The sequence below is a fragment of the Lycorma delicatula genome, chromosome 6 (genome assembly GCF_047948215.1).
Source record: "Lycorma delicatula isolate Av1 chromosome 6, ASM4794821v1, whole genome shotgun sequence".
Lineage (NCBI taxonomy): Eukaryota > Metazoa > Arthropoda > Insecta > Hemiptera > Fulgoridae > Lycorma > Lycorma delicatula.
The window spans coordinates 158390754-158418260 of record NC_134460.1 but is presented as its reverse complement, the minus strand read 5'-3'; the positions used below and the strand labels follow the sequence as shown (position 1 = coordinate 158418260).

Below are 27507 nucleotides of genomic sequence, written 5' to 3'. Positions count from 1 at the left end.
TTTTATACTTCATACAAGGAAGTAAAAAGGAATTCAATTAGTCCCACTTTAAAAATACTCCAATCAACTTGAGCAGAATCACTACTTCCAATAGCATCTCTAAAACTAAGCAAGTGCAGGTCCTAATTCATAAAACAATTACTTCAACATTTAGTTTCATAGCACATGTGAAAATTATATTAAATGACTAATTTTTTTAACAAACACACCCAAACTTAAAACAGGAATTTTATACAACCATCAAAATTTTTTCATTAAGAATTGGAGTGATCGGAACTGTAGTGATTTTTAACAAAATGGTTAATGACTGAATTTTTTTCAGTTTTTCACTTAAAATTAATTATTTTGTAATGTTAATATATCCCACAATAATTTCATATCTATTAAAAAAAAGTAAAGTAACATATTTCTGTAATAAATACAGAAATATGTTTTTCCTAAAGATTAAAATTATATAAATAAATTTGTCAGAAAATAACTTCAAAAGGCATATCTTTACCATTCATTATTGAAAATAATTGTGATTGCATATTGCGAAGCATGACCATATCAGAAAATTACACTACTTTTCTACTTCATATCAAATATGTTTGACAAAATTTCAATTAGAACTATATCGGTCTTAAGTTACTGAAGTCAGTAAAACTCCAGTAAGTCCAGCAGAATCATAGGAAATATTGCTGGTTTTAATTTATAGTAATCAAGAGAATAAAAAACATAAAACGAGTTATTTATTGTAAACTTTGTAATATAATTCTGGCTCTATTGTACTTATTAACATCTGGTTTAGTTTGTAATTTTTCTTGTGCCTCAATATCAAGGGCTGACCAATTTTCCATTTCTTCAACTACTTCTGTTGCTTTACTGATAACTGTATCTCTAATTTTCCCCTTAGAACTTTCCATGTACGCTATAAAAATTGGAAAAATGTCATCAGGTACCTGAAAGAAAAATTACTAAGTCTATAAAAACTCGCTAAACTACAATTTCACATAATATCTAGTTAACATAGAATCCATTTATTCACAATAGCTATTACTAGTAGAACATACATCATTGTCATACAAGTATCTCAAGCAAATGTGTACAACACTTAAATGGTTGTAGCTAGAAAACAAACAGGAACAGAAATGACAAAACCCTTTCAGGTGATAGTTCAGAACAACTTTTTTCATTGTAGTCACTCACTGCTAGATTATGTGTTATTTCTTTCACAATCAACATGGCTGAAATTCAGTTGTCTTTTTATAAAGTGAGTGGCTTCTGAAGTGTTACTGGAAAAGTGAAAATGTTAAAGAGGTTTAAAGATGCTGGACAATGGAATTTGGAACATCACCATCAAGGAAGAGTAACAATTGCAAGAATTCATAAGTTTGGAGTTAATGGAATAGAGGGAAATGTAAACAAGAGACTAATTAGATGGTTTGATCAAAAGAAACCTTTTAATGAAAATATCACTTTAATAAACCAAACCTTTACACAATCCCAGGGTAAATTTCTCAGGTAATGTTTTCATGCGACTGACATTTTAAGCAAAATGGAACAATTAATAAACAAGGCAGTGTTTATTGAAATAACACAAATCCACACACAACTGAACAGACACCTTTTAATTTATCAGGCCTAACAGTATGGTGCAGTTCACCTTCTAGTAGGATTGCTGGGCCATTCTTCTTAGAGGGAACTGTCACCAGCATTTCAACTTACAAATGTTTCATATCATTATTCATACTCTACATAATCTTTTTGTTGAGAAATGCACTGCTTTTAACAAAATAGGGCTTCACCCCATTATCTTATGTTGTGATGGAATTTCTTTGGAAACACCTTTTCTGATCGACAGATAGGATGAAGAAACACTTCAGAATTCTCAGCTCCAGACTTAATACCAATGAAGTTCTAACTTTGGGGGGAGGTGTTTTAAAAGTCACTGTGAATTCTACAAAACCAAGGACACTGCAGCAGCTGAGACATCAAATCGAAAATGCAGCTAACACGATACCTTTATTAACTACAAACAGTTATTTAAATATTTAATTTTAATGTGCAACTTGCAACATACAATTTTAATTTTAATGTGTAATTTGCAACAAAAGATTTGAAAAATTAAAGAACAACTTAAGATGCGAGGTACTTGTGAAAGCGCTCTTACTTGGATTATGGAATAAGGTAGGTGTCATCCTATTCTACTTTATTTTATTAATTCTGTACTTCGGTTGATCGGATTAATATAATTTGTATAGTGCAGAGGAATATGATTACCAAAACAATCGATTTTAGAAAAAATATATATATATATCAAACTCGTCTAATACTACCAAAATTATTCTAAAAATACAAATAAATCGATCCTAGATATTCGCAATGTTAAGAGATTATATGATAATTTATTATCTAATTCAAACAATAAATCTAAAACTATATGGGAAGCTAAAAAAAGCAAATGCAGATTTAGAAATAAAATAGATCAGAAAATTTCACCTAAAGGACTCAACTTCTGTTATCTCATTCCCTACTACAGCAATAGATAAATCTAATAAATTAAACTACTTTCCAGTTAAAACAGTAATATTAATTTAATTACCCTATGGTCTTGGATTTGATTCCTGGTCCAAGGTCTAGCATTTTTTTTCACTGATTTTATTAATCACCTCATCTTTATCCTTCAAATACATGCAAATCCATTTGCAAGGTCGAATAATATAAAAAAAGGAAACTTTACTACTTTCATTTTCTTCTTACAACTTTTGATCAAAGAAACACAATAGTTTCACAAGATGATTGTATCTAAATTACTGAATTTTTCTTTTAATCACTTTAACTTGAAAATGTACCATCTGTTATAAACCTCAAATGTTTGTGAAGAAAAAATTACATTCAAAACCTATTCTGAAATGTTTCATCCAGATCAGATTTAAAATATACCTTAACCCATGTAAAATGGCTTAACATACAATCAAACACAAAATGCACTAATTGAAAGAAAGCATGTTAATTTTTTTTAGTAGTACTAGCATATGTAACAATTGGCCTCTACCACTTGGCTGAATGTAAACAAAAAAAAGGAATAGTAATGTAGTCTGAAACTTTAGTATAAACCAACTCTACAGTGCATAAGCCAAAGTTAAATGAGGTAAAGCCATTGTAATTAGAGGATCATGCCATTATTGTTCCAGCACAGGTAATATATTCCTTCTTGAACCAAAATTATTTAGGATAATAAAACTCAATAGATGTAGAAGTTAGTCACATTAAATAAATACAAGTTATCTGCAATAATTATATAACATTTAAAATTATAACTATTGTTGCAATAATTATAGAACAGTAGTATAGAAACCTTAGGTTTAGCATCAGGCCAACCAGTCCTGAGCAAGAGCCACTAACGCAGAACCTGAGGTTTTTTTTTCACGAGAGTGACCCCCCTTTTTCTAGTTAAATTTTCACCATGAAATAATGTATTTACTACAAAAAGCATAGCAAAGCACGACTGCCTCGCCTTCATAAATCAATACATCAAATAACAATTGAAGATTGTGCTTGAACCTGAGGTTTTTTTTTGAGACAGACTACCTCTTTCTAGTTAAATTTTCACCAAGAAAGAGTGTATTTACTACAAAAAGCATAATTCTGTTTCCTATGACATCAATGAGGAATCCACAATCTTTTACATGATTAGTAAATGACGTCAATTGGGAATCGTCTCTCTCATCATCTGTTAATCAATTACAAAAAAAAATAAAAAATAACATATATTATTTAGAATTATTAACATGGTGACAAACTACAAAAAAATAATAAAAATTAGCCTATATCCATTTTATTATCCTGTTCGATTTCGTTAATTAGTTTAGTTTTTTAATATATGTTAATTTACTTTCCTTACAAAAACTAAAACTAGATTGTATCTTATTTTTTTCAACCATGACAATTTATTGTTTGTTACAACTTAATATGGAACATCATTACCACATGCAAACTCTACATCATGATAATTATGAGCATTAGACAGTTTTTTCATACCCTTATATATTATATAAACTTCTTTAGAATTATTAATTTCATTCAAATCTGATAGTGTAAGATCATTGAATCTTTGTGGTAAAAATAGTTTTCCAAAACCTTCAATTGATGCAATAATTGAATCACCATTTTCTGTCTTTGTAAACTCCATTTTTCAATTTCATATTGCCTATTGTGTATCATTTCACTAATATTTTTTAATATTATTACAATAATTTAAACTATTCAATTTATCGAAAATATTAGACATTTTTATGATTCTATATAATAAGTAAAAATATTTAAAATCAATATTTTATTGTTGTTGCAAAAATTATCTTATTTATGTATAGAGATAAATGAGTTTAATAGATGTGTGTTACGAACACATCAAAGACAACTATTCATGTGGTATCTTTGGTGATTTCAAGCTAATTATTGATACAAATACAGGTTTTTTTAATGCAACAAAATTATGTCAACATGGTGGGAAAGAATCTAAAAATTGGTATCGTAATAAAGAATCTCAAATATTAATACAATCATTTGGTCGCTAAGATTCGAGCTCCCAAAATAGTTCATATAAAATCATTTCAAAGGGTACAAATCCATTAGATTTTTTGATTATTGTACTTATTTAAGGAATGAATTAATTTTTAATTTGGCGAGTTGGATATCAAAAGATTTCTATGATAGTTTGAAAATTATAAAAGATTATTTCAATAAAGATTTTAAGTCACATAAAGATGATATTGCTCAGTTACATTCAAAGTTGCAATATATAGAAATCGAAAATAAGAGACTTGTAGATGAAAATTTAAAACAAGTAAAAATATTTAAAATCTACAATTTATTGTAAAAATTTTATTTTTATATAGACGTATATGGAGATGATTTTATTTATATAAAAGCATTGGAATAATATAATTGAATAATTTCGTCGGATAAAATAGAGAATACTTGTAGTTGTTTATTACTTAGAGCAAATTCTAAAGAATGGAGAAAATATTAATTTTTATTAATTATAAAAATGGCTGGCGAAAAAGAAAACCTTTTCTGTAAATAAAATAAATATAAATGAACAAATCAATACAGCCACAACATAAACAAAAATCTAAACACACATCCTGGTGTAGAATTCTTAACAAAATATAATTTTTACGTTTTCAATTAATTTACAAGATAAAAAAGTAAAGTAAATGTTCAATAGTAGCTCTCCCAATTTCTGCTATCAACGTATTCATCAGAATCATATTGAAATCTTCAGTACTTGTTATTATATCTCGGACAGATTTACACATACACATACAAAATATTACACATACACATTTACACATAAAAAATATGTATGTAATTAAAATTACACGCTATCATATTTATCTGAAATAAACATTCTAAATTGTACTAGGTAGAATTTTTTTTTTTAAATTCTATATGAATCCGCTTTACACTAATCCTTACCTTTTCGCAATCCAACATTCCCGTAACAAGCCTTATTTGTTTTACTTTTTCAAATTTCCACTGGTTTCTGTTACTTTCCCACGTTTTAAGATACCTTATAATCTTCTGATTGATTACAGAGCTGTCGTTTACAACTGTTTCAATTTCTTTTTTCTTTTTATTCGTCCTCTTCCCTTTATTCATCGTAGGTCCAAATCTTCAGGCAAGAGTTATTTTTATTAAGGCAAATCACACCTGAACTGCATATACGCGATCAGTAAACATAACCTTACACCAGCCAGCAATTTAAACCAACCTCGCACGAATTGGTTAAAGCTATCACACTGCACTCTATGTTAACAGACGACTTGTTCCCACGGTAACTGCAGATCAATCGAATGGTTTAAGTTAACAAAAATTATGTTTAAAAGTGCGCTCTGATTTGCTTATTCCATATAATTTAGTTAACATTTGGGTAAAATGGATTTAAACAGACAATCAATGTACGATATTATGAAGGAAAATTTTGAAAAGTATAACAGGGTAAGAGTTAGTAATAAATAAATATCTACTGCTTTCCAAACCGGTTGTACATTATTTGATTCAGACGAGTTTAATATTTTACCCCACCAAATGTAAGTAATTGCAATATGTTTTGTATCTTCAAAACTGGTGGAAAGATATATATGACTATACCGAAATATATAATCCTCAATTTCTAGAATGTATAAGCTATATGTTAACAATAATTATTTAACTTTTTCCTTACATTAGATAACAATTTATTTAATTTTGTGGATATTCCCATAGAAATTGCACATTTATTTAATAAAAAATAGAAACTAACGTTACAGACTTCAAAATTAATCGTTTAAGAATAGTTATGTAATACAAATCATTTAAAATTACATTTTATTTAAATGTATATAATAAATAGTTTTATATAATTTATTTAATGTAAACTAAATTTACTTACTTAATCAAGAATTAATACTTAATATAGAATTGGACACTCACATCTCTGAACCCTTGGCTAGTTCCTACAGTACGGGTTATTTTATAGTACTTCCCCTATTCACAAACAAATGTCTTGATTGGCCAGTAAAACTGATGGTCATATTTAGCTGTATGAAGATAAAGGATATTGTGCATTTTCTACTTCCCCACAAATAGGTTATGTATTTCCTTCATAGTTTCCTTAATCCTACTGATAACAAAAAATCATCAGTAAACTAATTTGTTGCTAATATGTAATAACATAATAAAAAGTATAATCTTTATTACATTATAAAAGTATAATCTTTATTCTCATTTCCTACTTTATCTGTAATGCCTTGTTATCTGTATTAATCTAAGCATCTTTGTCATGCCGCTTGAAAATGTAAGTACAATCGGTCTAGGTATGCACATTAAAATTACTTAAAATTCTGAATTGTATGCTTATACAGTCAACTTCGTGAGATTGGCAGATTATTTTAAAGAAATAATAATACATTTAATAGACATAATATGCAAACAACTATCACAATAAATGTGTTTGCCGAAGAAAATTTACAAAACAATATTATTTTTTTGTATAAATGGAAAGAAAAGGTAAGGTTAACAGTTTTGATGTTGTAATTTATTATTTATGAAATTAAATGGAAGAAATGCTATAAGAATCATTATACACTATGAAATAGTAAAATGTGTAGGAACAACATTTTTATTAATGATTGAATAATTAATTCAGGGTAGGAATGAAAACAAAAGATTAGCCGAACTCCGTGATTGAATAGGTAGTGTCTTGGCATTTCAGGTTGGAGGTCTCAGATTCTAATCCTGGTAAGGCATGGCATCTTTTCATACACTACCCATTACCGACATCCAGTGGACTAATGACCATAGCTGTTGATGCCTGCACTTTTATAACGAAAAAAAAACAACAAAAGATTTTCTACATACTAACTAGTCAATATTAAAACTGATAAGGTAGAAATGTTACATAAACATTATGAGGCAGATAAAGAATGTTGTATAATAATGTTGGGACATTAGAATCCTAAGGTAGAGGGAAGTTCAAGAAGAACCCATATTGCAAAGAAAAGAAATTATCATAACAAATACTTGGTTTAAATATCATAAAAGGAGGCAGTGCACATGGAAATCACCAAGAGATAAAACTAAATGCCAAACTGAATGTATGATTGCAGAAGAAAGATTCAAAAATGTAGTAAAAAGATACAACGGGTCAGAAATCAATATGATGATCATATATTCCTAGTAAGAGTAATAAAAGTAATATTGAAAATTAAGAAATAATGTCAATTGGAAAGGAAATAGTAAGAAAGAATTACTAGTCAAGTATTGAAGAGAAGAAATGCAGAAGCCAAATTGATTTTGGGAGGATATGAAATAGTTGCCATTAAAACAGCAACAGAATAGTTACTCTGAATGCAAAAGATACACAGTTGGCTGTAAAATATAATGTGATTAAAGGCCATATTAGTTATTTAAACTGAGGAAATAATATTAAGGTAAATATATCTAGCTACTATTTTAAGAAAATTAACAGCTTCAATGACTGAAAAATTTATTAGTAATGAACATTTTTGTGTAACAACCAAATTACAATAGAAATCATCTGAAATCAAAAAAATTGTGTGTGTGTCTGATCAAGAAATGCCTTCTGTTGGTTAATATCTTATTTAAGTGGAATCGGTGCATTCTTTATATTTCAACATTCCCTCTTTTCCCATGGGTATTTTCATTCATTTTATTTTTATAATAAATCCACTTATGATTTTTCTATCCTTTTTAGCATTTGAAAAATCAGCATCGACATAAGAATGCAACTTACAAGTTAATGGTTTATCATAATTCTAAAATGTCTGTTTATAATTTAGAAGGAAAATACCAGAAGAACATGAGTCTTGAGAACTAAAACAAAGTTAGAATCAAAGTTTCCACCTCATTCAATTTTGAAAATTGACAACGGTTGCTATTATAACGAACGATATGCGTTCAAAAAAAGATCTAACTGTTGTAATAGATGGCCAACCAGTGTACAGAGCGTATTACAACAAATAGAGCTACCTAGTAGCAATTTCAGAAATACAACGCCGTTTGTTTGTGTCACACTATCATTGTTAATTTTTTATTTTTCTCTGGTTTGTTGAGAGATGGTAGAAAAAGAATCGTGTTAACATCAGTCAAGACCTTCTTGACCGGGCCAATGTCTATGAAAGATTTTTGAAAAAAATTATGACATAAGACTTGGGCTCACGGCTGCGATATGGAGACCGATGCAATCGTCTCAGTGGGTATGAAAGGGTTATCTCGAAAAAAATCCGCACGAGTCGGTCAAACATGAAAGTGATGTTGGGATTTTTTTTACAGTAAAGCTTAGTGAATTTTAATTTCATTCCACGTCATTCACTAAATAAGTTGTTCTATATGAAATTTTTACGGCGTTTGAGATATTATACGCAATACTTCACTTCTTATCAACCATTAACTGGCAAAGTAAGAGACAACCGTTTAGACTCGATCAGCCTACCGTCCAGACTTAGCTCCAATAGACTTTTTCGTGTTTTCCTAATGGAAAGCAACATTTAAGGGACGTCGATTTTAAGCCATAATGAGATGCGATACTACAGCTGCACGCCATCCTCAAAACGAAATGTAAAAAAACTTTGGAAGAGATGTGTTGCCAGCAACGGAGGCCTGAAGGGAACAAGCCAGTTTTAAATAGTATATATATATTAATAAAGTTTTTATTACATATGTTGGCTATTTAATTATACAACTCGTAAAATTGCACAAGGTGCCGAATTCTAATTGCAGAAAATAAGACTTTGTAAAATTGCTACAAACCAGGTGTATTCCGTGATCAACAGATATGTTAAAAACTTAATTCATAGAATTAGTACGAATAAATAAGTTCCGCTACGATGGTACTATTTCGATCTTTGGATTAGTCACAACTTATTAAAATTGCCACACATCACCCTGAACTTAACCTGATTGAGCTGTTTTGGACGAAAATAAAAAGTCGGGGTGTAGCAGAATATTTGTCACGTCAACAAAATATAATGAAAAAATCTCAGATAAATTTTTTCCAACTACCAGATGAATATCGAAAGCCGGTGTTGTGAGACGTCTTAAAAATTGAACAGAATTATGAAATAATCAGAGTTAACGAAATGACCGACAAGATACATTCGCCGTATGGTACACTCGCGTGTACTAGTCGCATAGTACGTGGAGCATATGTTTGTTGTTGTTCCTCGTGCCTTCCCATCGGTCGTGCCTCAACTTCGGGTATAGTGAGTTTCTAAACTTTGTTTATTTGATGAGTAATGCATCCTAAGCATTTAATTTTATCACTTCTAATTTTAATTTTCAATGGTTGCACTGAACTCAATATTTCTGGTACCGGTTCTCACAAAGTCACAGTATCGGACCTCACAATTTCACATTATCATAAATTAACAAGAACAGTATTCATTGCCTTCTTAATCTATGATACTAGATTAGTTTACAAAGATCGTATCTGACTGCTTACATCAACAGCCAGAGAAAAAATCTTAAAAAGAAATGTTAATATATACATTCCTGTACATAGAATAACCCATGAACCCACCGGGTTGGTCTAGTGGTTAACGCGTCTTCCCAAATCAGCTGATTTGGAAGTCAAAAGTTACAGCGTTCAAGTCCTAGTAAAGCCAGATATTTTTACATGGATTTGAATACTAGATCGTGGATACCGGTGTTCTTTGGTGGTTGGGTTTCAATTAACCACACATCTCAGGAATGGTCGAACTGAGAATGTACAAGACTAACACTTCATTTACACTCATACATATCCTCTGAAGAATTATCTAAACGGTAGTTACCGGAGGCTAAACAGGAAAAAGAAGAAGATTAACCCATGAGGGATAGGCCAAACTTAAGGAGCTGTTTCAGGACATGTAAACATAAAAAAAATTTCATGTCGGCAAATGGCCTATCTGGCTTCATTTTCTCCCGTCCGCTCCAAAATCAAAATATTGTGATGTTTCAATAAAAATTTATCAACGGATTGAGATATTTTAATGAGTTTTGCATACATGTTTGTATCCATTAACATCTTATGCCAAATAAATCGATTTGAAAATTCCAAAATGGGAGCCATATAAAGTTTGTAATCGTTAATAGCTCTGAAAATACTGGTTTTATTGAACTATTTTTAATTTAAATAAAATATTGAGCCTTTTATTATGAGCAAAAAAACACTCGCTATTCATTGAAACATAAACAACTGTGATATGGTGAAATTGTTAATGTAGATCACAAAATTTTACAGTTTGACAATTTTTTACAAACGTCACTATATATTTACGGAACTATTAATAATTAAAACTCTAAATGAGATTAAATGTTTGAATTTTGAGAAAAATTTAATTTTTTATTTTATAGGTGTTACTTACTGGGTACACGTACACTAAATTTAATTAACATCCTGAATCTGTTAGGATATAAATTTTTATTGAAAAACGCAAAATGGTGGTCAGAAAAATAATGAAGCGAGATAATAATATATGCAAGATAGGGCAAGTAGTCTCCATACTGTAGTCTTGAACTCTGCAAAAGTTTTTCACTAAAATTAGACTTACCCTTAATATTTTTAATCAAATTCTCAAAAGTGTTTTTTGTGTTCACATATTACAGAAAACATATATCCATCGTTTGACATACATATTTGGATATGATAATGAAGGGTATGCTGTAATTAGAGCAAATTTTTGTAAGCTTGCACAAATCCAGTACAGTCATTATTATGATGAATGTTTGACAGGAATGTTGTTTATATACCGCGATACTGTAGGAATTCATATAATAGAGGTAAGGATATTTTAATTGTATAATAAGTTGGATTAGAACTTGTTATTTAACCTTTTATCAATGAACGAACAGCTCGTTATTGAATTCAATATGTATTTGTGGAACACTTTTTGTCCCGGATTTTGTTTTTTTGGGGATTCAGTTTAAGCATCATTAGATAATTACAAAAATACGCGAATGGTCGCTTTCGGCCGTCGGGTTCACCTCAAAATGGCTGTGAAAATTAAGATTTTTTAATAATCATTATGCAATAACAGTGTTAACTATGAAGTTGGTTCAAAAGCATTAAAGTTTCAGTGGCAGCTTGTAGCTAAAATTATGGGGGTGCTGCTCCAGAAAATTTTTTTCTGGGCCTTTTCAAGACCATGGTTAAAGTTTTCTGTAAAATAAAAGAACAAAAAAAAATGAATCAAATAGAATAGCTGGAAGCAGGATAATAATCTAATTCTACACTTATCACATTCAAGAATATATGCTTAAAAACCGAATAAATAATAAAATGTCAATGCAGATAGTTTTTAGTATTATTAAATAATAACTTTATAAAATATCTGCTGAAAAACACTATGGTTCAATGGTGCTTATTTTAAATTTCTATGTATACAGAAACAAATTATGTATACACAATTAGTTTTTAATAATTACCTTCTCTTTCACCCTTCCAGCATGTTTTTGGAGATGTGGCAATCAAAGAGCCCTTGCTTTCTGCCATTTTCTGATCACTATTGAAAACAGTTAAACCGCTTTCATATTCCTTCTGTTGACTAAACTAGAAAATGGTATGAACAAGGAATGTTCTATGTACATGTGGAATAAAAAAAACTACCCTCCAACCCCACACCAGAGTCACTGCAGGAACGACAGTGTTTTCTCTCCCTTGTGTGCGTTATGTTATGTGCACATGCACACAACAGCCAAACACTATGCCACTGGAACTGTGAAGCACACAGTTTCATACAAAGATTTTTATATCTTTTTCATAAACTGGGGAATAGCTACTGACATTAACCTTAAGGATTATATATTGTATAAGTATAAAGAATAAAGAACTCATTATATTAAATGTTATCGATAATATCAAGTGGAAATAGGGGGTGCTGCAGTTCCACAATGCCTATATGCGAGCTGCCACTGTAATGTTAAGTAAAATATATACATATCAATTTTGTAAATCAAGTCTAAGACCTCAAAATGGCAAAAAAACTAACTTCTTTATAATTGAAAAAAATAAATGCCATAAAAACATCAAAACAGGAGATAAATAAATTGAAGGGTCAGGAGGAGAAAGTGCTAACCCTCATTTCTGGAGAAATTAGACTACTAGCACAACCTGTCAGCCAATGCTTTAATCTACAACCCAGTTATGTTACTTTTTTATCGTTAGATGTCTCTAGAATCACTATGCATTATTTTGACTAACAGGTGTTAGATTATTTCAGAGGAATACAGTGCAAACCCTCATCATTAGAATAGTGGGTAGTCTGGTTTGCACAATAACATTGTGAAAAAACTGTTTGATATGAGTTCTAGCAGTGACAGTGACCTTTCTATGATAGTGATGTCAATGCCAGCTATGCACCTGAGAAATCATCAAAAGAAGGAAATAATAATGTAAGTGTGTGATAGCATCATATCAGTTCATAACCTCAAAATTGTGAGGGTTATCACTTAAGTTATTATTATAGTTATAATACAAACTAGGTTTAACATAATATTTCTGAAATTCATAGAAATAAATACTTAAACTATTAGGCATACTGTTATATAATTATTTTAAACAGTTTTGCTAAAATAAAGTTAAATGTGATTTGTGGCTTAGAACCATATTGCAACTAAAGTTTCTTTCTTTTAGTTTTTGTGGATTAGCCCTATATTGCACCAAGTAGTTAGAAGAAAACAACTAAGTCACTAATGTTAATTAAATATTTAGTTTTTTTAGTTTTTATATGAAAAATGTATTATTACAATAATGTATTTAGTCCCTGATCTTCCAAGTTCAAACTGTGCATTACCATATAGCATCAATTCCAAAATATCAGTCCCATTATAATAGGTTCCAAAACCCAGATTGCGTCTACCTCAATTGTAAGCTCAATAGATTGTATCGAAATTACTTCCTTAAATTTTGTGAGGACAACCTAATCAAACCTTAAAAAAAGATAAATATAGAAGGATCTTTTATGAAAATTACAATATTGAATTTAAAGTACCCAAATCAGATATTTGCAAAACATGTGATGAATTCCAGATAACCGTAAGTCAAGCTGCAACTGAAGAAGAAAAGTGTGATGCTTGTAAAAAACATGAGTTGCATTTAAGGCAAGCTGAAGCTTTACAGGATAAACTCTTTTGCACCCAGACAAAAGAGCATCCTAAAATAGTTCATGTGATTACTATCAACCTTAAACAATCATTACTGACACCTAAGCTTTCATGTGATCCTGCATTTTATCTCCAAAAATTGTGGGCTACAATGTTGGAATACACAACTGTGGAACATCAATTGGCCATATGTTTATCTGGGATGAAACTATCGCCACTAGGGGAGTGATGAAACAGGCAGTTGCTTATTAAAATATGTTTATAACAGTAATATTCAATTTGAGAAATTAGTTATATTTTCTGATAATAATGTAGAGGACAAAATAAGAATTATAACCTAATGGCATTGTACCTTCACCTGATCAAACAAGGCCACGTCAAAGAAATTGAACATTATTATTTGATTCCAGGGACTACATATCTCATTTTTGACAAGGATTTTGCAAAAATCAAAAAATATCATCAGCAATGTGAACCTAATGTATGTACACCAGATCACTGGAAAGACATACTTCAATTTTGCTAGAAAAAACAATTCCTAGTAACCAAACTCACCAAAGAGGATATCTATGATCTTTCAGTTCTTACACAAAATATTAAAGCCAAAAAAAGATGTGTGTGGACTGGGAGAAAGATTAAAGTTTAACCAAGTAATCTGCTTTAGGTTTGAAAATGAGTTGCCTACGACAGTCAAGATAAAATACAGGCTTAATGAAGATTTTCGAAAAGATTCACTCACAAAAAGAGGTAAACCAACAAGAAATTGGCTATTGAGAACAAAATACAGGGAAGGCAACCACATCAATGAAAAAAAAACTGAAGATGTTAAAAAATGCTTCCCTTTGTTTGTACCTGCTGCTTTGAACCTACATCCCATTGTAAGGCAAGAGGATAAAGATTATGACAATGAAAACTATGAATTAGTGGAGTAGAACTTTTTTAGTGTTTTGTTTGGACATTTATGTTGTTAGTTCAGACCCAATTTGTTGTTGGTTTACCTCTTTTTGTCACAGGCAACTCTTTTTCACAAATTCTTTGTGTTTCATTCAAATCTTTAGTATATTACACTTTCTTTTTTTTTTTACTAGTACTCAATTTTATTTAATAATTTTGAACAAGTTTAGCTTTGAATATGCATTTTTGTAGCTTAAATGTATTGTTTTGTGTAGTTAACTTGTAGCTTTAGTTTAAAAAAATGTATTGAAAAAACAAAATATACATCAGTTTTGCAAATGAAAAGAAAGTATAATTTACTCGGAGTAAGAAAGTGCTATCCAATTTTTTTTAGCTGGAACAAAATGCTAACCCACATGTTGTCATGTATTTAAAATATTATTAAATATTTAAAAATATAAAATAATTATAATAATGTTTTGAGTTTAACTTATAGAAGCAAATATATATATATAAATAAGCTTTAAAAATTTGTTTTTCAATTCAATTTTTTATAAGAATCCTAATTTACAGATTTCTATAAATTTTAAAATTGCAATATCTCTAAATGAGGTTGATGTGGGTTAACACTTTCTTTTCCCAACCTCTTCAGTAATATTAACAACTTAGAGTATGTAGCAAAAGTAGAAGTTAAAGATGAATCATTGATTAGAAATGAATTAACAATTGAGAGAACAGTAAGAATAGTAATAATGCCCCATATAAATCTAACCCCAAATCCATACAATAACATCTACACACACGTCCAGGGTGGAAGTGAAGAAAATCATCAAAAATAGATCGCCGAAGGTAATGTCATATGCACAAGCTGCATCAACTCTTGCAAGTTCTTTCAAAGCAAAGGATGTAATTGTGGAGCTAGTACCAGCATTAGCAAGTATGTTTGAACTTACTGTGAACAACAAACTTAGAAATCGTACAACCAGAGAAGACAGTCCAAAACAGGAGAAAAAAACAGCAGCTATTAAACAAAAGAGTTCATCTCCTTTGAGGAATGAACTTTTGACAATGAATGTAGAATAGAGAAGAAGCCTGAAGCCAAAGTAGAAATTACAAAAAATCCCATGCAGGGAACTAAGAAGATAGATAAAAGTATTAGAAAAAGAAGACTTAGGAAAAACAAAAATAGAACCCCCAAGAACATGAATGCCTTTAATTGAGAGGGCGAGGAATTCACCTGCCCCACAAGCTTTAGCAAGGAGTTGCATTGTTGCACTATTGACCAAACTATCAGAGCCGGTATCATCTGACGTTGGCAGCAAGACATCCTCTATAATTTACTGCAGAGGATCAGAAGGATTCATTTCCAAAGCATCAGAATCAATTGAATTTGATGTCAAAGCCTTCAGAAAGATGGATGGAATGACCACAACAATCAATATCCCTACAGCTTAAAAAAAAAATTATTTATTTATTTAGTAAAACAGAACAGCTACGTAAGCCTTGCTATATCGAACACAAAACACTTATGTACACATAACACGCATAACATTGATGTATACAAACAAATAAGATAACATATATATATATAAGTAACAATAAATGTAAGTAATAATATTAATGTTGATTTGGAAAAATTTTGCTAGGCTTTTCATTTGTAAGTGGTTTTGTTTTGTGGTTGTTTACAGTGAAAACATAAAACTGCTGCTTCATAACACAGCTGCCAAACAAAGTAATAAAACAATTGTTAGTATACTTGGTATTTGAATGTTCCCTTTAAGGCCTACTTTTCTGACCAAATAAGTATAAAGAACTGTGTAAAGGCTATAAAAGATATAGCAAAATAACATGTTAATCTCACTGAAATTTTAAATAAAATAAAAACAACTGAACAAGAATAGTTGTCTAAGAAGACGGATGTATATATCATTCACAGCTGGAATACTTTTTGTTTCCTAATGTAAAAACTACAGACACTGGGTTCAAAACAGTATTCTTAACACTATTAAATTCACAAAAAATAGTGTCTTCTGCTATTTAACAAAGTTTACTGTTAATGATACAACAATAATATGTTAATTCTACAGTAAAATTTCCTTCTCATTTTGAATTGATTTACAGTTACATTTGATATCAGTGATTTGTGAGTTTTTATCATTGTCTGAAATGTTTCATTGATTATATAGCTATCTTTTGTGTCCATATTGTTTATAATTTTAAAGGTTTGGAAGAGATGTAATACAAGGTAATAGACGGTATGTAACAGAAATGTATTACACCTTCACTGGTTATGTATATCTAACAATTGTAGATAATTTGACATGACACAAGTTACTCCTGCAAATAGCATATCATTCTCAAGATCGAGTGCACCACTAAAGCGAGAAATAAAATTGTTTATCATTCATTACCTTCATCAGAACGTGCCAAACCTTCTGATAAGCAGCTATTCACTCATACACATGGTAAATTTTCTTCACAGGGAGTACTATTTTCAGAAAAATAATTATAATTGGTATCATGTTGATTACCATTTATACCAAAGAAAACAACACCAAAGTGTTTTTTGTCTCTCAATAGTTGTGTTGTACCCAGGACTAATGTAAAGAGTTGGTTAGCCAACTCCTTGTTCTTATATGCAACTAGATTAGATGTTATGTAAAATGATCTTTATGTGATTAGATGTTTGTAATCACATCTTCATTGAGAGCGTAATAAATGCATCCTATCAGCAGTGCTGATGAACAGTTGAAAATGAATTTCATAACTCAAGTGATAGTTTCCATCAAGGCATCTTTAGTCTATTTACTACATTGGTCAACAATGATTTTGTTACTTAGACAATATGTGCTGAATGTTATGTATTTTTTGACACTGGTTGTAAATATGTAATCAGAATTTCCCTATTGAAATGCTGAAAAATAAATATTATTATTACTTTCACAATAATTATAAGAGTTACAAATGATACACATATGATTGTCATTTTTTTTTTCTAAATGTAATTAAGTCACCCATTAGTCACATGGTATTAGCAACAAATTAGCAGCGTATATGAATTTCATTTTGATGACTCAGTGCTGGATGTAATACTGTAAACAATAAACAGTATATCATGTTGACTAAGAAAAATCGCAACTACATCAGTCAAGTGTGAGTTCTTATATGGGTAACATTTAGTGGTATAGCTTCTTTTCCTATCAATTTTTGAATTTATTTTTCCCTGTAAAGTCAGTGATTAAAATGTTGTAATATTTGTTTGAGAGTGTACTGCAGAAAACCTTTTAATAAAAAAGCCACACGCTTGAATTAACCACCCAGTTAGTTTCTGCTTCATATGTGGTGAGGTAACATTAAAGTTTCAGAGGGGAAATATAATTCCACTGATAAAAAAAAATCATATGAACTATATTTTGGATGTAAAGTAAGTGACCAGGACAGGATTTTGGTGCAATTCATGTGAAACACTGTTGACTAGTCAATTGAATGGATCTCATTACAAGACATTAGCAATTACAATGGTTTAGGATAGAACTGAAAAAATCACTTCACAGACTGCTATTTGTGTATAATGAAAATATCAGAGTTAACAGCTAAGTCTAGACATACTATTAAATATCCTGATATTATCCCTTCTATAAGACCAGTGCCTCATAATCCACTGTTTCAGATTCCAGTACACCAAAACATAGGTATTAGATGAAGATGAAGCTATTGATGTTGAAGGTTGTACAGATTTATCAAATGATGAACAAAGGAGAGACCCAGACTTTTTAGAAAATACAAATACTGAATCACACTTAATTAATTGGTCAGAATTAAATGTTCTTATTCGTGATCTGAATTTATCCAAGAATTAAGCTGAAATTGTCACATCATGACTGAAAGGATGAATTCTTTTACAACACAATATTAAAATAAGTGCTTTTCATGACAGGCAGTGTGAATATGAACGTTTCATCTTCCAGTACGAGGACTTAGTTTATTCCAATGATGTGGAATCTCTACTAGAAACTACATTTGCATCATCCTGATGAATGGCGTATTTTATAGACTCCTCAAAGTGTAGTTTGAAAGCAGACCTTCTTCATGTTAGAAATAATATCCCATCGATCCCTTACTTAGTTCATGCAGCTCACATGGAAACATGAAAATATGAAACTTGTGTATGATATGATTCAGTATGAGAAAGATTTGTGGAGACCTGAAAATGAGAGCATTGTTACTTGGATTACAATTTGGGTATATTAAATTCTGCTTTGTGAGTGGGACAGCAGACTTAGGAAGAATCATTACATTAAATAGAGGGGCCAAAAACATTGAGGTAGGAGAAAAGAACTTTGTAAGTACAGCAAAAGTTTACCTTCCACCATCACACATTAAGCTAGGTTCAATGAAAAATTTCATTAAAGTAATAGATAGTGGTGGGACTGGATTTCACTTTCTAAAAAACAAGTTCCCTAATTCATTAGGAAACTTCATTTTGTGATGCTAATTTATATGGATAATTTAGAATTATAGATGAGAGTGTCACATTGATAATATCATTAAATAAGTTTGATAATTAATTTGGTACTTTATGATTAAATGAAGGCCACCTGTTTTCAGAAGGAAGAATGATTCTTTTAAAAAAGATTTCAAACATTTAGTTAGATTATATTAATTTAACCAAACTTAACCTACGCTCGCTAGTCAAGGTTAGCGAACGTAGGTTAAGTTTGGTTAATTTAAAATTATATTTATTTATTATATAAAAAAGCTCAAACATATACATACAGTACAGGCCTTTATTTGTATCACTTTATTTATATCCTCAACCTAACAGTCGCAGCGTGCTGTTAGAATGATCTCTGTTTAATCAAAAAGTACTATTAATTTATTATTTTAGTAGATGGAGAAGGATAATCTTTCTCTGGGCCTTTTCATATTATTTCATATTGTTCAATGATGATATTAATTTTTCCTATAGTCTTTCTCATATAAAAATGCAGAAGAAAATTATATGGGTAATTTAAAAAAAAAAAACTTACGAAATTTTGATCATGTTAATAATATTTAAAAAAAAAGAAAATAATTAAAATACAACATAAGTGGAAGCAAGCGTAAACAGGAGGTGGTAAGTAACATGAGTACAGATCAAAGAAATTTTAATTATTAATACCAAAATATCTTGATTTGTGTGTAATTTGCATTTTACTGCCAAAACAAGCTTTATCAATTTTAAATGAAACAAAAAAAATTTTTAGGTTTAAACTACTCAGTTTATTACAGGAAAAGATAAACTATGTTTCTGTTTGATGTTGATTATTATTAGTGTCACTGGTGTAACGACCAGAAGAGCATTTATAAGTAAACTTTTATTATTTTAGTTTGTCATCCACACAGTGTGTACTTTTAACATGATAATAATTTCTGTTAAATATAATATTTGATGGGATTTTTTGTATTATAAGACATTAGCTAAAAGATTTACTACGTGCTAAGGCTTTGTTGGCTGGCTCCCCTTACTGTCTGTATGAAAACTGTACAGAAAATGTAGCATCTCATTAATGATCTCTGCTCTGTATAATGTCTTTTCTTAGGTGCATTTTTACAGTTCAATCATTGATAAAGTTATGTGATTGAAGATTTACTAAGATCTTCTGCTATTGGCACCGATACAAATAATATACAATTTCATATGTATAACTTGAAATTTTGTTTCAGGGTTCGGATTCAACATTACTTAAACACATTAAACTTATTTTTGCAAATACTGAGGTATTTGGAAATGCCAAAAATGTTGTTTGTAAATTAGTCGCTATTCAAACGCACATTAATACGGTGAGAGTGTTATACAAAATAAACTAATCTGTAAAATAAGATTAATAATTTTATTATGTTCTTGTAATTTTAAATTTAACGATACATTCTCCAACAAATATTTATTTGACTATATCAAGATCTTAATAATTCTGGGAGAGGGGAAGTCTGAAGGAAGAGAAGTTAGTAATTTTTATATAGTTAACCTCTTCAATGCAAAATTTATAGATTTAATTCCCAAAAAGTTTTATACATTTTATTTTTGTAATTTCTGACTACAACTGACCAACAGATATCTTATAACATATTAACTTCATACAGTTTCTAAGATGCTTGTTTACATACAGTATACTTTGAATAAACACCAATTTTATTCAAAAATCTTTTGCAGGAAATCATGTATGATCTATAATTTTTCTAAACATTTTTTTTGGATTTTCAGAAAGCATATTTTTGTCCTCTAATAACAAAATCCATCCTTTATCCACACCTTGCATCATCAATTTTGATTTTAGATTTATTAATATATCATTTGAGAAAGAATAAGGTAATTTTAGAACTGCAGTTAAATTGTTTTGTACTAAAGTGAATACTTTATTCACTACAGTATAGATATCTCATTTCCATATATATTGTATACAATGGTCTCCACCAAATAAACTTGGTTCGATCTGTAGCTAGCTACAAAGGAGGTAAAAGATCTTATTTTCTTTATGTTGACTTAGCTTACTCTGAAGCAATATTACTTTTTGGATAGCAGAAACAGAATTATAAAATACCGCAATTCTTTTATGTTTATGTCTGATTGACACGTGTTTTAAAGGTAGATTTACTGAGGCAATAGTACCACCCTTTCTTTCTTTTTCCTGTTTAGCCCCCGGTAACTACAATTTAGATAATACTTCAGAGGATGAATAAGGATGATATGTATGAGTGTGAATGAAGTGTAGTCTTGTACATTCTCAGTTCGACCATATCTGAGATTTGTGGTTAATTGAAACCCAACCACCAAAGAACACCGGTATCCACGATCTAGTATTCAAATCCGTGTAAAAATAGCTGCCTTTACTAGGACTTGAACGCTGGAACTCTCGACTTCCAAATCAGCTGATTTGGGAAGACGCGTTGCGCGTCTTCCCAAGTGGTGAACGCAACGTTCACCACTGGAACAACCCGGTGGGCTAATAGTACCACCCTAGAGATTTTTTTTTGTCTCTAGGACCACCATTAAGTATTGCTTCAGAGAACAAGATGAAATTAAAATTTTGAAGCGTGTGAAAATGTTATGCCTGACCAGGATTCGAACCTGGAACCTCAGGATGAAAGGCTGAGACGCTACCATTTGCACCATGGAGGCCAGCACCCTAGAGATTTGTAGAAGCAGAAAACTTCAGAGTTATATATTCAACTGTGCAACATAGAGTTGCATATGCAATGACTTTAGTCAGGAAGTGGTCGGTACAGATATGCAGCCAATCTTCTGGATGATAAACTGTATGTATCTTATCTAAGGCAATGATTTTAGGAATATCTTTACTTGTTGCTGATTTCTGAATTGTTTCATTTTAATCAAGGCGCGTTATTACTAACAAGGCGCGTATCAATGTTTAGTTGAAAACTTTTCTGTGTTTTTAGATGGTATGCATGTCATATGTTTTTCTCACTGAAAAAGTGTTTTATTTCTTAAATTTTTTATATAGATGGTTTGCTAGTTGCTGCCTATAGTGCTGGGATCATTGTTAGTTTGGTAGCTGCTGTAATAAGCAGCACGGCTTGATTTTGGATTATCTACGATTCAAAAGTACATCAATAAAAAATATTTCATATCCATACATAATTGTATATTTTAGGTAAATTTTTTAACTTGTGTTTAACACACACACAGGGGAGCTTCCAAATTTTTTACTCACTAATCTTTTCAGAATTTTCATAACTTTTTGTAAAGTGGAATTATCCTTGCCATTTTTCAGTCCATGAAGAAGTATGCTTCAAAATAAGATATTTTGGTTTATCACATCTCACGATTTACTTTATTATTATTATTCCAAAGATTTATACAAGATTTATTGTTGATCCAAAAAGAAAACATGGTAAAACGTATTATTTTTCATTGTGTTTTCTTTAGACAAGTTTTCCAGAAAAGTTAGGGTTTACATTTTGTTGGAATCTAGTCAATTTTAATTTTAGACAAAAATGTTAGCATAAAGTATTATTTAATGGCACTATTTTTTCACAACAAGAGACTTGTATTCAACATGAATCGAATCGCCCATTGTAAAAAATGTTCTGAAATGAAACTGTAGATAAGATAAATTAAGATATAAATAATATACAATGATGAGAGTAAAGGAACAGGAACCAATTATTTCTGACCAAACAGAAATAGATTAACAACATCAAGGAATATTTTGATTACAGAAACACTCCTTAAGATTTTTTGGGGTACATGTAAATACACTCAAAAATATATTTAAAATGTATAACAGCAGCATGTGTCATTTGCTTGGATTAGTTCGTGCGATGGAAAAGGGATTCTAGCAGAGTTACCTTATATGATGAAACATTTGAATTTTTGACTCCTTACTTTTAAGTCATCAATAGTGAATAAGTTGATATGGATAAATTGAGTTTTTTTGTCCTTTACAGCATGAATAAAATCAAACATACCTGTTTGATTTAATTGATAAATTCTTCCTACAGGAACAGTAAAAATTGTGAAGTAAATTTTGTTTATACAAGTTAAATAATCTTTTTGCAAATTTTTCCAGTAAAATTTTGATGTTAGTTGTAATGCAATATAGATGTATACAAATAGTAAGATTACAGTGGTAATAAGAAATTTAGCATAGTCTGATAAGATAATTAGCAACTGATACAAATTCAGTCTCCATTTTGAATCTTTAAGTATCATGTTTGGTGGACTATATTTCATATGTATTAAATTTTATTAACACAGTGGTCAATATGTTAATGTATTATTTGAATTTTCAAAAAAAGAAAAAAATATATCTACAAATATATTTCTTCTGTCCGTGTGTGTGTGTGTGTGACTGAACTCCTGCTAAACGGCTGGACTGATTTTGATGAAATTTTGTGTGTATGATTAAGTTGATTTGAGAATGGTTTAGATTTACAATTTGATCCTATAGAAAATGTTTTTTTTTAATTACTTTATTTATAAGTTGTTATTGATCTTGGAATAGTTAAGGTGCACTCAAACAATACAAAATTTCACGAAGATCATAAATAAAAGAAAGCATAAAGTTGATAAAAATTTGCATTTTAATAGGTTTCCTAGCCCCTTTAACATAGATGTCATTAACAATAACTTTCACATAAACTGTACAAGAAATTAAAAAAATAAACCCACTGAAATGTTATTTTAATCGAATTATTAATTTTTTATGTAAAATGAGTCATTTTATTTGTTTTGTTTGGTGAAAAACCTACTGAGTAGGTTTTTACCTAACTACAGGTAAAGTTTATTGCTATTACTAACCATTTTTATTATATAGAAAGCAGAACATTTTTGTTATATGTTTAAACAGAGACTTTTACCCAGGTGGACATCTATGGAAATAATCTCTTCTTATCCCAGTGAAACTATCATAATGGCTCCTGAAGAAGAAGAAATTTATTCTTTTTATAAAACATTGGTGAAAAACTTAGCAGATGCTAATGAATTACTAATGAATAACTCTCTTGAGCAGCAGGTACAAAATAAATTTACTTATTAATTAATGATTTAATCGATTAAATTAGAATTATTATGAGTGTGATGGTAGCACATCTGATCCTTGTCCACTGTTGATTGTGATATGGTGTTCCATACTACCTACTTACTTTACATGAGAAGAACCTTTTGTTCATGGGTTAATAATAGTAAAATATTTATTTACGAGATCAATATACATTGTGATATTTAAGAATGGATAATAAACCTTTATACTGCATATCTGAAATGTATTTGGAGGCAGAAAGAAATGGGGTTCTATATAGTTAAAAAGTCTGATGTGGACACCATATGACTTCCTTTGTATGCTTAAATTACATACAAACTGCAAAGTACATAAAATTTTATTTCATTAATAACTTCTGATATTTTTACTTACTTGTATGAAGTAAGAAAATAAAAACTCGTGTATACAAAAAATGTTGGTTTTCAGATTTCAACAGAAATATCCATTTTGACCATCCCTGAATCCATTTTGACTAGTCTTGGTGTTACATCTGTACATACGTACCTATCTTGCATGATGTTGAAATTTTGGATTTAGGACTATTGTAACATCTACTTGTGCACATCTCTTTTGATTGCATTCGACTGGACCAATGGACTGGATCGAAGTGTCTAAAAAAAGCCCAAAGTTCAAATTTTTTGGATTTTGGACTTTTTCTTAACTGCAGTAATAAGCCCCCATTGAGAGTTTTTCAACATTGTCATAAGTGATACTTATTTTCATTGGTTCCAGAGTTAAAGCCAAATACAATTTTGATTAATGAAATATTTGAATTTTACATGAGGAAGGCACATTAGTGAAAAAAATTTTATTTACTTTTAAAAATGTGTATATGTAATTTAATAGGCATTATTACATATGTGTATATGTAATAGATTTGGTGAAACATCTGATTATTAATTATTAATTGAAAAATTACAATTTAGAATTGTATTATTTTTATTTATGCATTTGTTTCATTCTACTTGATAATAAATAAAATAATTTAAAGTATAAGTGATATATCCGCCTGACCAGCAAATGAGTGTTAAGTCCTTGAGATCTTTCAGTTTTTTCAATTGATCATCTGGAGTTAAAATATCTTAATTTAGTCTAAAGTTAAAATATGTATACAGTCATGACTGCATGTTAACACTATACTGAAAAGTATATACTCTTCAGTATCTTTATATAAAGATACTCTAGTAGATTGAAATGTTATTAAAAGGAAAACATGTTATCAGAAATGATATTTTAGTTATGATTATTTCTTTATCTTTAAAAGATTTCTGTTAATTATATTTTTTTGGTTAATATATATGTGGAATTTCTAAATTATGTGTATTAAAATTATTGTATGAAATATCTAAAATTAGTAAAATGTAATTTGGTTTATAAGTATAATAACAATTATCTAAAATATGTTTAGCAAAATTAGAATTTTCGGGTTTATTGTTTTTAATATTATTAGAGTGTTCTTCTGCACGTATAACAAATTTACGATTGGTGGTACACGAGCAGATTGGTCAATTATTCTTCGTTTCAATTGTGCAGGTTTTGGTTGGTAAACATTATGTTTGAGATACTCCCAAAAAAAGTAATGCAGAGGAGATATATCTGGGGACCAGGCAGGCCATTCTATAGTTCCTCTACGACCTATTCTGCGATTTGGAAATTGTTAATTTAAAATTTTCCGTGCACCAGATAACGAGGTGGTGTCCCGTTTTGCTGAAACGTACGTTTATTATTTAGTTCTTAACCAACAGTTTCCCGGATATTTGTTAAAATCCTATCAGTTAATAAGTTGCAGTAAGAGCCTCCTGTAAGCTTGTCATTTAAAATAAAAGGCCCTACAATGCAATGACCCGACGATTCCCGCCCAAACGTTCACTTTCTGAGGACGCTTTTTATGAGCTTCCGACATACATCTGAGATTATTATCGCTCCAGTGTCGACAGTTTTTCTTATTCACATGGCCATTTAACATAAGTTTCTTAATCAGCAAATATTATTGATTTAGAAAAATTTGCGTCAGTGTAATTTTTGCATTATAATATCACAATACCCAACTCTTTGGTCAAAATCATCTTCCCAAAGTTTCTGCACCAGTATAGTAACTAAGAAGTGTGAAATTTATTTGTTTTAGTAATTTTTTGAACTGAAAAATAACTGATGTGTTGAATAACACAGCCTTCTGAATCGATGATGAGAATCTTCAGCAAAGGTCTGCAACACATATAATTAATGACTTTCCATCAGTTGTGACTGTTCTTGGTCTACCGGTGCAAAGACGATTTGTCACACTAATAGGTTTCTTCAAATCGCTGTACTGTCTTTATCTCAATCGATTTACTTATCGGTTCTCTTTGAAAATGTATTTAATAAATCGCATACCTCTTTTAAAGGCCGAAGTCTGCTACCATACCCATACACCATCAACGGCGTTATTCTTTCGGTTTCACTTAAAGAAGGCGTTTTTATTTGAACATATATCTTATAAAACTAAATTAAATGAATGAGGAAACTGATAATAAAACTTTCACCAAAAAATAAATTTGAACCGTTAGGCTTTCAACTTAATTTTTACTAGCACTACCAAATTTTACCATTACAGGTATATTAGTAAAAAGATGAAATGAGGAGTTAATAAGTTGGATTTTCCCAACGTAATACAAACTGCATTGTAAATTAACAGCTGATTTATTCAACTAAATTTATAATACTTTTTTAAGTAAGTATTTCCAGCTGATTTGTTTCATTTACGATAAGTAACAAATATCAGTTGATATTAACGCTGGAATTTAATTTTTATTTAGAAAATAATATTGGTTGATATAGCCGTTCAGTTTGTTGTTAATTATTATTGTTTATTAATATTAATATCACAACACTGTTTAAAGTTCGTTATTGTATACATTATTAATGTAGAATGCATTAAAACTGTTCATACAGTGCGTTTTACCTCATTTTATTGTTAATACAATTTTTCCTTTATTGCGACTTTGAAAGCTTGTAGCTCGATAACGAAGGCATTAACAGAAAAACGGGCTTCAACATGTTTTTCTTTTAATATTATAAATGTTTGATTCAATATGTTGTACCCAATTTGGGGGAAAAAATTAAAAACCCACTACAATGCAGATTATTTTAACTGTGTAGAACCCTGTTTCTTTCTACCTACAAATACTACATAAAAACTACATAAACAAGTTATCTAGTATTCTTAAATTATACTAATTCAACTTCAAAATATGGTTTTATAATTTATTCTTTTTGTGGTTTTATGAAACTCACACATGTATGTCATTATATTGTAAATTTGAGAAACAATGAAGGGTTTTCCCCTCCTGTGGTCAGGTTAACAAAGATTAAACTTTTGGTAATTCAATCACTATGTGATTTTTTGTTTAAAAATACATAGCACAAAAATAAATTTATTAAAATTATTTAATTTCTAAAAATC

The 27507-nt window shown here is 29.9% G+C and overlaps 3 protein-coding genes across 3 annotated transcripts in view; 1 reads left to right on the top strand and 2 right to left on the bottom strand.

Moving 5' to 3' along the window:
• Window positions 1–714: 714 nt before the first annotated feature.
• LOC142326420 (cholesin) lies at window positions 715–5777 on the bottom strand. Its single transcript, XM_075368912.1, has 2 exons — window positions 5464–5777; window positions 715–941 (listed from the first exon to the last, which is right to left on the bottom strand). Exons 1-2 carry the CDS (start codon window positions 5644–5646, stop codon window positions 732–734), a joined length of 393 nt encoding a protein of 130 aa, XP_075225027.1. The 5' UTR covers window positions 5647–5777; the 3' UTR covers window positions 715–731.
• Window positions 5778–11044: 5267 nt separating this feature from the next.
• Window positions 11045–27507, top strand: part of LOC142326418 (uncharacterized) — a 32103-nt gene continuing 15640 nt past the window's right edge. The window contains exons 1-3 of the mRNA XM_075368910.1: window positions 11045–11307; window positions 20230–20346; window positions 23874–24038. Of these exons, the coding sequence (XP_075225025.1) occupies window positions 11263–11307; window positions 20230–20346; window positions 23874–24038 (327 nt within the window). The 5' untranslated portion in view covers window positions 11045–11262. The remainder of the gene's footprint in view (window positions 11308–20229; window positions 20347–23873; window positions 24039–27507) is intronic.
• Window positions 23900–27507, bottom strand: part of LOC142326417 (U8 snoRNA-decapping enzyme-like) — a 54991-nt gene continuing 51383 nt past the window's right edge. Inside the window, exon 4 of the mRNA XM_075368908.1 lies at window positions 23900–23943. Coding sequence (XP_075225023.1) covers window positions 23915–23943 — 29 coding nt within the window. The 3' untranslated portion in view covers window positions 23900–23914. The remainder of the gene's footprint in view (window positions 23944–27507) is intronic.